Source organism: Seriola lalandi, unplaced genomic scaffold, assembly GCF_002814215.2.
Source record: "Seriola lalandi dorsalis isolate HSWRI2012SDOR001 ecotype SW California unplaced genomic scaffold, Sedor1 jcf7180002054688, whole genome shotgun sequence".
Taxonomy (NCBI): domain Eukaryota; kingdom Metazoa; phylum Chordata; class Actinopteri; order Carangiformes; family Carangidae; genus Seriola; species Seriola lalandi.
Genome location: NW_019525241.1, coordinates 956560 through 966300, shown reverse-complemented (window position 1 = coordinate 966300; position 9741 = coordinate 956560). Strand labels below are relative to the sequence as shown.

The following is a 9741-nucleotide window of genomic DNA, read 5'->3' as shown; positions in this document are numbered from 1 at the left end:
GGGGGTGGTGGAGGGTGGGCAGGGTGCCAACATACCAGCACTAATTGTTCACTCTAGAAGGGATTGACTGAGAACGACAGGATTGTGGGGAATTTTATTTTGCCTGAGGAAGCAATGACTGGCATTTGCTGAGTTCCCACTTTGCACTCATTGATGAATATAGGCAAGGGTGGTGGAGCATGTGATCAGCTCTCAGGCTCGCTGTGTTTACCACGCAGAGCCACACCCCCAAAACCCCAGTCTGTAATTGCAAAGGAGAATAATTCACTTTCAGTATATCTAGCCAAGCTGTAATGTCAGAGTGCATTTCTTACAGTGCTTGTCTACGATAAAAAATAATGTAATGTTTAGAAATAATGTTCCCTTTTCTGTTTGTTTTATTAAAAAAATAATCCTCTCTGCCTTGGCAGATCAAACTGGAAACCTGTAGGATTATATTAAGTGACTTTTGCAAAAAGTAAATGCAAATACTCTTTAGTCATGCTCCATTTGTCATCTGTTTCTTCCATGAGTTTACAAGAATAGACAAGAGATTTCTAGCCTATACTAAACACCCTGCAAATTTCTTAAATTCCTGAAACTTGGTCATTGGGGCGCATCATGATGATAATTTAAAATCTAAACTGACAGGTAACACCTCTCCTCTATCTGCGTTTAACCAGCTCCATGCAAGTCTCGAACAGTTCGTGTCCGGTACAGTGTTCAGACGGATTACATAAGACTGAAGTTAACTATAACGCCGCTCAAGTAACGCAGAGGGAGCGGGCTTGACTGCGCCAAAAGCGGTAAGAGACTCCCTCTGTTTGATCATGACCTGAGCTGACGCAGATACTATTTACAAAGGCAAAACATTAACCCTAACGGGGAAAGATTACAGCAGCATCTCCTGAGCCGTAACACGTCGAGGAAATTATCTACCATTTGTCTGAGGATGTAAACAGCAGTTTAACAGTGACATTAACGTAGCATTTGAGCTGTCTGTGATGTCATTATGCTAGCTAGTATCGGCCGATATTAGCTCATGGAATGAATTAACGTTACTTTTAGCTAACTTGAGTTTTAAAATGGGAGCACCTTGCCTGCTAAACAACTTTAACTACGAATAAATGTACATTTGAGCACGAGAAATGTGAAGACATGTCATACAAAAACAGACTAACAGTAAAATTATAAAAATTATACTATAAACGGTACCTTAATTTTGACCTCGGATGGCTTCCAGCTCGGTCTCAGCGCCTTGATCAGTTTCAGTGCACCGGGTCTGTAGTCGCTCTCGTCAACTGTCACGTCTATTTTGGGCACAGCTGGAGCCTCGTCCGGTACGTGAATGTAGTTAGCCATAGTTAAATCTTTATTTTTCGGAATATCGCAAACTCTGAAAATTGCAGTGATGTACGCAGCAGTAAAATGCGCAATGTATGAAAATGCGTGCCTTGCTGCGGGTATATAATCCTGAAGTGCTCGGTGTGCGGCAACGCCTCTCAAAAAATCCCACCCACATTAAAAAAAAAGTTCACCCAATGCATGCTGGTAGTCGAGTGACTCACTAGAAGCGCGTGTTAATTCTGTCAACGTGCACCGTCGGCGGAGCTTAATCGTTAAAAATATCCGTATGTGTACAGTAATTTTTAAATATGTTTCGTAATATTAATGCTTAACACTACCAACAAACAAACACACAAAGTCATAAGATATACGACGTCAGTTCAAAGCTGTTACTCAAACCTCTCAATAGCAATTCAAGTCGGTGGTCCTTGGTGAATACATACAAGCGCACACTTAATGCAGACGTAGCTCACTATGCTGCTGGCGTCACGTCCGTAACCTACTTGAATGAAATGAGCTTTGTGTCAAGTCTGAGCGTTTTAAATGTCACTGCAGTGAAGGCCAGTAGTCCAACGCAGGGAGGGCAAATCCACCTTAACTCAAATTAATCCGGCTTTGTGGTCTCAAAGGCACACAAGTGGTGTGCTAGTTATTAAGTAAAAAGGAGAAAGTTGCTGATTTTGCTGTTTCCGTTTCTATTAGCCGTTGATTGATACGAGTCCACAGCCTTGAATATTTAATAGCAACATATTGGAAAAGCCTACCCTGTACTCTTCTCAACTTAAACTTGAACATTTGTTTGGTTTTGTTGTGTTACATTTGGACTGAATGACAGACAGTGGAAGAACATGCAATTCTGGTTTTGTATGCTCATCACCATCACCATGGTTTGTCCTATATATAGACAATAGTACAACTTGCGACCAGCTGAGGAACAGCTATTTTATGGCAGTCCACTTGAGGAAGCAACCCCCCCCCCCCCCCCCATGCAGGAGGCTTAGCCCCTCTAAATATACAAACACATTATATCAATGGTGACACCCATGGTGTATTTCCATCTTGACTGTAAGACATTTTGTGCAAAGTGCTTTCTACAATTCATACCAGATGTGACTTTTTGCTTTGTAACATACTACATAAAAAACAGTGCATGGGATCTCATTGCACCGATTGTCCTGCCCTCTATTCTGAAAGCCTCCGTATCTAACAGGGATTTGAAATTTATCTTCATACATGTGCCGGTCAGTTCAGTGTTGACTCACCCTGTAAACAGTGCAACCCCCCAGTGCATTCAGCCAGCCAGCAAGCCATTTCCTGGTGGCCACTGGTGCAGCTCCAGTTTAGCTGAATGGAGACGGTCATCTCTCTCACAGAGGGAGACTTTATCAGCAGCTCTTAAGGAACATGAGTGCTTTTTAATTCACATTTATTACTGTTATTTCTCATAAGTCTCTTCTGGAGAATCATGACTTGTTTCCCCAATTGTAAATTAGGCAAAAGAATTGGAACATGTCCCTATTCACCCCTCACGGCTTGGAGGCTTGTCACACAGTTATTGTTGCCTTACACACATTTTACATAATGCTCAGTGAGTAAAAACACAAGGCTGTCATATCAACGTTTACAAGACAATGTCAGCAGCTAAATCAAAGTGGGCAGGTTCTTGTAGGTGAACCACTGACCCAAAAAACACAAATCTATCAAATAAAAATCAATAAATAGAAATGGGAGGTTTGCTTCTTTTATAAATTCCCCTTGTGTACATAACTCTTTCCACTTCACTTCTAAAGTTTCTTGTCCTCACAAAAGTGGATTTTCAAATAGCAACGTCCCCAAGAGCAACGTATCCTAGGAACAACAGACAGCATTATACCAGCCTGAGAATCTATTGTTGTAATGCCTTCTGAGGCACAGGAGGAGCTGTTTAGGTTGAAATTTGAGTCACAAAGACAACATAGCAACAAGGCTTTTCCTTTTTTTTTTTTTACTAGCAAGTATCACTGAAAATATCCCATAATGTTCTGTGTAAAAAAAAAATGTTTGCCTATCAAAACAGTGGGTCATGTTGGCGGTTATTGTTTTTCATATTCACCCAGAACTCTTACAATGTCAAGTGATAAATTTGCATTCATGCTACAAGTAAATGAAAAAAGCCTTTTCTAAACATAACACTCAAGTACTACTTTAGCATACTTGGTTTTGAAAATAATTTAATTTAAAACAAATACATAGTCTTAAATTTAAAGGTGTGTATGGACAAAGATAACCTTTCTATGTCCTTGTCATTGCCAAAAAAATATCTACCACATCCATTAGCTTGAACATGATAGAATGCAGGACTCCTCCCCATGCCTTTAGACATCACCTTCAGGCATGATTTCCTCATCAATGCTGTCAACCTTGCATGACTTTTTGAGGTTGTACTGCTGGACGTTCTCCAAAGTCTCAATCATAGGTCCAGTGCTCAGTCAAAGTAGTCCTCTATATCAATGTTGGGGTTGAGCAGCTCCTCTCCGTACGGTGTCAGATCCATCTGGTTGAGGATCAGGTTCTCAAAGGTCTCCTCCAGGTCTGTTTCGCCGATCAGCACCACTCCCACCATCCTACCTCCGCTGAGAACGACCTGGAACAAAAATCGAGGAGTAATATGTGAGAAAACCAAGCTAAGCTAAATTAGAAGGAAGGATTGCCCCTGCTGGTGATGTGCAAACAAAGACATCTTCTCTTTTATCTCCACAATTTTAGCAAATTACCAACTGATCAAAAGTCTGAAGTTCCTTTGCTCTGGACTCGAATCTGGCATTAGATCATACACACATAGAAGAACAGTCCCCTTCACACACTGACAAACATTTAAAAAATGCATCACATGGCATATTTTCCAGATGCCACTGGCACTACGAGAATGGCTTACAGCGTCCAAAGCACTTGAGGTTTTGATACTGTCTACAAATAAATCACAGTCACTAAGTTTGTGTGCAGAATAACTAATGTTTTGTACATCTGAGTGAATCAGTTTTGGGTTATGAGCCACCAGTAGAAATACACTGACACTGTTGAAATCTTTCATTCTGCTCTAATCCTTATTCTGTAAAGTATTCTGTATTCTGTCAAGTATCACCTTGACATACTCCCGGCCTTTGGTGCAGCGCACCAGCAGCTCGTGGTCGGGCCCCAGCCCCTGCCCATTAAACTTTCCCAGCAGGACCACCTGTGGAATGACCAGAAGACAGGAAGTTGTTTAAATGCAGTGTGAGTAAGCACAGAGAGACAGAGAACACTATGTGGCACTGTGAAATGACCTTGAGGATTCTTGGAAGTAATGGAAAACAGTTATAATTTGCATGGTAGATGATTAACACACTAGTTATTAAACATCACTCATCTGCAGTAAAACGTCACGCACCTTGTAGTTGAAGAATTTGGTGATATGTGAGAAGAGCTCGAAGCAGAAGTCCAGTTCTATTGGTTCCGACAGGACGTGTGCTGCCATGCAGCGGCCTGCGTACCAGCCCATCTGACGGGCCTGGGTCCACAAGCGCATCTGCGCATGTACACACACACGCACGTACATACAGTGTAAGATTTAAATTCATGACAGAAAAATAACACTTTTTTACGCCTTTCAGCTTCTAAATGGACCCTTCTAACTCCCTGACCAGTCTGCCATTGACAGAAGGACACGCAGTACATGAAATGTACTTTTTAGTCTCTTCTGATTGCACACAGAACACGTCAGGCCCAGTTGTTGACAGGACAAAATAAGTTATAATTTCGTATAACATATGTTCAGAAGTGTGTTTCTATACCAATATCTTATCCTGCTGTGTGTCAATTCAAGGACAGACTCATTAACTGGTGTCAAGGATCACAAGTTTGTCCTTCAGCTTTAGTAAATGGTTAACAGCTCATGTATTTAATTATTGAGGATGGTTATTATTATTACTTGCTTTTAGTAAGTTACATTTGTAGAGCTGTTATACTTATGTAAGAAATGAATTAAACAAAATTGAATTCAAAGTGAATTGTGAGCAGTATGTGAGAACTGATGAAACACATAATCATTGCTTTGGTGAAATGATTGAAACTGATCAGATGTGGAAGTTGATATAATCTTGTCTGAAGGCAGTTGTCCCTCTATGTTCTCCTTTGTAATATGGTTTCTAAAGATGCAAAGCCAGAGGAGAAAATGGCGTTCTCTGCAGATTACCTGCTGCCACAGCGGGCTGTGTTCCCAGCATGCAGTGCACACATCTCCTGCAGCATAGACGTCTAACTCTGATGTCATCATGTGGTCATCTACCCGCAGGCCGCCATCATCTGCTAGTGCAAACTTCCCACATACAAACAAAAGTAATGATCATTATTAAAGGCCAATAAATGATTCATATTTTCTGTTCTGCTAATTTTGATAATGTGGTTTTATGTCGGAAAATCTTAGCAGAGGCTGAAGGCCACAGTGATGAAAGCTCATCTGTCCTTCAGTGACATCTAGAGGCTCTAAAACCCAATTGCTGAGAATTTGACATGACTGGGTCTGTTTTACTATTTACCAACAGTTTACTCTTTGAGTTCAACCATCACTAGCAGAGGTGGACAGGGATGATCTTTACATGGCACTGGTACATCTAGATATCTGCTGGTCAGACATGTCACTGTATGTTTAGCAGGAATGCATCTAATTCAAAATAACTATGCTCCCAATGTTTGATCACCCCCCGGCAGACTGACATTAATCGGTTATTTTGCATGTGGATGGGTTTTCTTACATTGTTGCCATGGAGAAATGGCTCAGTGTTTGGCACGACACCGGTGGCGCTGACAACAAATTCACAGCCAAATGTCTTGCCATTGGTCAGCTGGATGTAAACTGGCCAGGATCCTACTGAGAGGGAAGAAAAGTTTAGGGAATGAAAAGGTGGAGAAAAAAAAAAAAAAAAACGAAGGGAGAAAATGAAAGATTAGACGACAAGTCCGAGCAGTAAATCTAGCTCTCACCATTCTCAGGTCTGAGTGTTTGCTGTTGGGAATCGAGCAGCTCCTCCGAGGTGAAGATCTTTTCCACCTCACACTGGTATTCCACTGAAACTCTGCGGTACAACTGAGCACACGCCAGATGAGAGAAGAGACTCAGGAGAGCAGGAAGGGAAGGTCAACACAGATACAGATTTACTGGCAGCAGGTATTTCTAACACAAACAAGACTTCTCAAGCTGACCTCCATGCTTAAGGTAACAACGGTGCACGCACTATCTCACCTGTTCCGCTCCTCGGAGAGCTATTCCTTCATGCCAATCTGGACCGAGGGCACTACCGGGCTCTGTAGGACCAGAATTGCGCCCTCGAGAATTTCTATCTGGGAGTGGACAGACACATTGCACAGCTCAGTTATGTCTGCATTAAAATAAAATGAGAGCATGATGATCCAGGGGCAGATTCCACTGCAGGATAAGAGAAGATGAGATAAACTCCAAGATGAAGACCTGCAGTGAAGGTCTGTGACGCTCCAGCTGCTGGTTCCTCTGTGGTGTAGCGAGGCCTCTTACAGGGAGCAGCTCTCTCTGGTTTGTCAGCCTCCAGTGACGGGATGAGGAACTGGGCCGCTCCTGCATCAAAAAACGTATTTCCTATGGCCTTGTCCTTCACAGCCCAGATCACCTCACAGCCTTCCACCTCATACCTGCACAGTGCACATTTATTAGCACTGAATGAATGACTGGATAGTGTAAATAATCTCATATAATAATAATCTCATTGAACATGCTTGTAATATGATATGAAGGGGTTTCATACAGTCAAAAAAACATTTTAATTTTGATTTAAAAGAATATGTGTCAAAGAAATAAGATCAAAATCCACACTGTCCTGGTCCAAACAGTGACCCTTCTTAAGTGAAACTTTATTTGGCTATAGTTTACTCACACTAATTCCAAGGCAATTCCACCATTTCCAACAACAACAATTCTCTTTGCTTTGGATAACCGTTTCTGAAGCTCCTGAAAAACAAACACAAGAAATCTGATGAGCATCAATATACAGTAGATCTTTTTAAAACCTCTGACCTGAAAGTTATTTTTTCAGTCCAACTTTTTTGGCTGTTTTGTTTGTAAATTAGTACGCAGTATCTTAAAAACTAGCATATGGGCTGCAAGTTAGGCAACAGGAAAGGAAAGGAAAGGAAAAACAATAGATCTTATGTCCAGGATCCAGGATTTTTCACTAAGTGAGGCCTTTTTGAACATTTAAACTCACTAGTCACTATATTAGTTACACCTTTACAATCTACTTTATACAAGAGCTGTGCAATAAATTCTACCTTTATCAAATTTATAATGATCAGCTTTTGGTGACATTGTCGTGAATGTGTAAATTCAATTAGTAGTCTGGGCATAGTTAAAGGTGGTGTTGTAATGAACCACACTTTATAGAGATGTGTTTTGAAATCTTTGTTCTTCCAATTTACATATATGAATTTTAGAAACACCTCTCAATATAATGCAGCCCAGTACAACATTACCAACATACTGTTGTAACTGCAGTAGCTGGATACACTCTTTGTACACAAAGCAAGGGTCTGGTACACCAGTCATTTATTCTGTGCATATCTGGCTAAAATTTAAATACAAAAGGGTGAAAGAACCCAAGGTAGCAGTTTCTCCATCTGTTGTAGTTTGAGAGACTGTTTCCCTGAAGAAAGAAACAAATTGATATATGACACATTTCAAAAACAAAATATAATTGGAGGATGTGCTTTTTCTTTGGGTATATGGTTTCTTGCTACTGTAAGAAATTCTTAATAGTTCAGTGTCTTCAGGAATTTCGGACTGCCATATCAATGACAACACAAACATCCAGAGGGATGGGGTCGTACCTGGGCGCTGTCTGTGTCCCGTATCCCCAGCACATAAGGGTTTTCCTGGGTTAGGAGCTTTGGTCTGCCCCCGCTGCAGATACACAGCTTCTCATAACCAAAAACCCGGCCATCTGCAGTTTCCACAGACTGAGAAGAGAAAGTAGAAATCATGGGAAATAGTGATTCATTTTAACACCAAGCTTTAATTACATACCTATTACATTGTATTTAAACTGCATGCTGTAACCACATGTCCACAAGGTGGCAATAGTAGACAGATGGTAGTCACCAAAAAGCCTGTGTTGAGATGTAATTCAAGGAATCACTGTACACAGTCACAGTGACACACGAACAGCTAATTGAGAATTAAAGCATATATGGCTTTTGCTTCAGTTACTTACAGCTGTTACATACAGTGGGGTCCAAAAGTCTGAGAAAGTGGTCTCTGACTTATGGACCCCACTGTATGTATTTTAACAGGCAGTCCAAATTACTTATTATATCCAGATTACCAAACCAGAAATAGTATGCCATGCTCTATAAACGCAGCATTAACATAAAATTCTCCTTCTTTATACACATCATTACAGTCTATCAATTTTTTTTACTCTCAGCAAAACAGCTACTTACATGTGATTGTGTGTGAAGTGATTTAACAGCAGAGTGGATGACCATCAGGTTGGGAAATTTCTCCTCCAAAACACTGGATGGTCGCTCCTCTACATCAAACTCTTCCAGCACCTTTGACACCTTCTCAAAAATGACAAAGGAAAATGATGAAGGATTTGAAGTTCTTGCTCCTCTGTGTGGCAATTTTTAATTATTTGGTGGCTCACTTCAAATACATGAGTGCATACAGAGCGTGAGACTCAGTGGAAAACAAAGCCACAATATCACCTTCATCATCACCCTAACCTGTTTATAGTTGGTCACTGCTTTGATATGGGGACCTGCTGTGATCAGAGCCACCTCAGCTGAAGGAATCTGGGATGACAGCTGTCAATAAAGATTAAGATTTATGTTAAGTAGCTACATTACATGCATCACAGTAGTAGAGCCTGTGTATCTAGGTTAATAAATACATTTATTTTTATGCAGAGCTAACATGTTCTTTATCAGCTAATTTTCACCTGTTCAACACATGTCACACCCGCGATACCACCTCCAACGATCACAAACTTAAACGTTTTCTCCACTTTATGTGCCATTCTCTTTATACGATGCTAAGCTAACTGGTTACGCTATTTTGCTAACACTAGGTGCCGTACATTTTCCGACGGCAAAAACACTTTGTCACTCTGTCGCTGATAAACATTTAAGACCCAGCTAGTTACTGGTACGGGTCAAAATACTTATGGCAAACTCTTGTGATGGCTAACCGGCCAAATGTTTCTAAAGCACATGAGCCCGACGAGTGTGATAAAGTAACTTCCGTGTTTACAAATAACTACGGCAAGCAGCAGGAAATTTTTTTTAAGCGCATGCACCGAGGGTCCCGCGCTTCAAGTGTTTAATTAATCGCAACGCGCGTTTGTTTTGACACTTAGTGTCAGTACTTACAAG

General features: G+C 40.9%; 2 protein-coding genes across 3 annotated transcripts in view; both read right to left on the bottom strand.

Annotated features, from left to right (window-relative positions):
- Positions 1–1476, bottom strand: part of etnk1 (ethanolamine kinase 1) — a 15356-nt gene extending 13880 nt beyond the window's left edge. Inside the window, exon 1 of the mRNA XM_023422919.2 lies at positions 1195–1476. Within this exon, the coding sequence (XP_023278687.1) occupies positions 1195–1341 (147 nt within the window). The 5' untranslated portion in view covers positions 1342–1476. The remainder of the gene's footprint in view (positions 1–1194) is intronic.
- Positions 1477–3519: 2043 nt separating this feature from the next.
- pyroxd1 (pyridine nucleotide-disulphide oxidoreductase domain 1) lies at positions 3520–9630 on the bottom strand. Of its 2 annotated transcripts, none has more exons than XM_023422932.2 (13): positions 9309–9630; positions 9094–9174; positions 8809–8928; positions 8197–8325; positions 7248–7321; positions 6809–7005; positions 6584–6681; positions 6325–6427; positions 6096–6211; positions 5537–5659; positions 4733–4870; positions 4448–4537; positions 3520–3949 (listed from the first exon to the last, which is right to left on the bottom strand). In XM_023422932.2, exons 1-13 carry the CDS (start codon positions 9384–9386, stop codon positions 3791–3793), a joined length of 1506 nt encoding a protein of 501 aa, XP_023278700.1. In that variant the 5' UTR covers positions 9387–9630; the 3' UTR covers positions 3520–3790. The 2 variants fall into 2 exon arrangements, with proteins under 2 accessions (XP_023278700.1, XP_023278701.1); XM_023422933.2 differs by having other exon boundaries at positions 6096–6208.
- Positions 9631–9741: the final 111 nt, after the last annotated feature.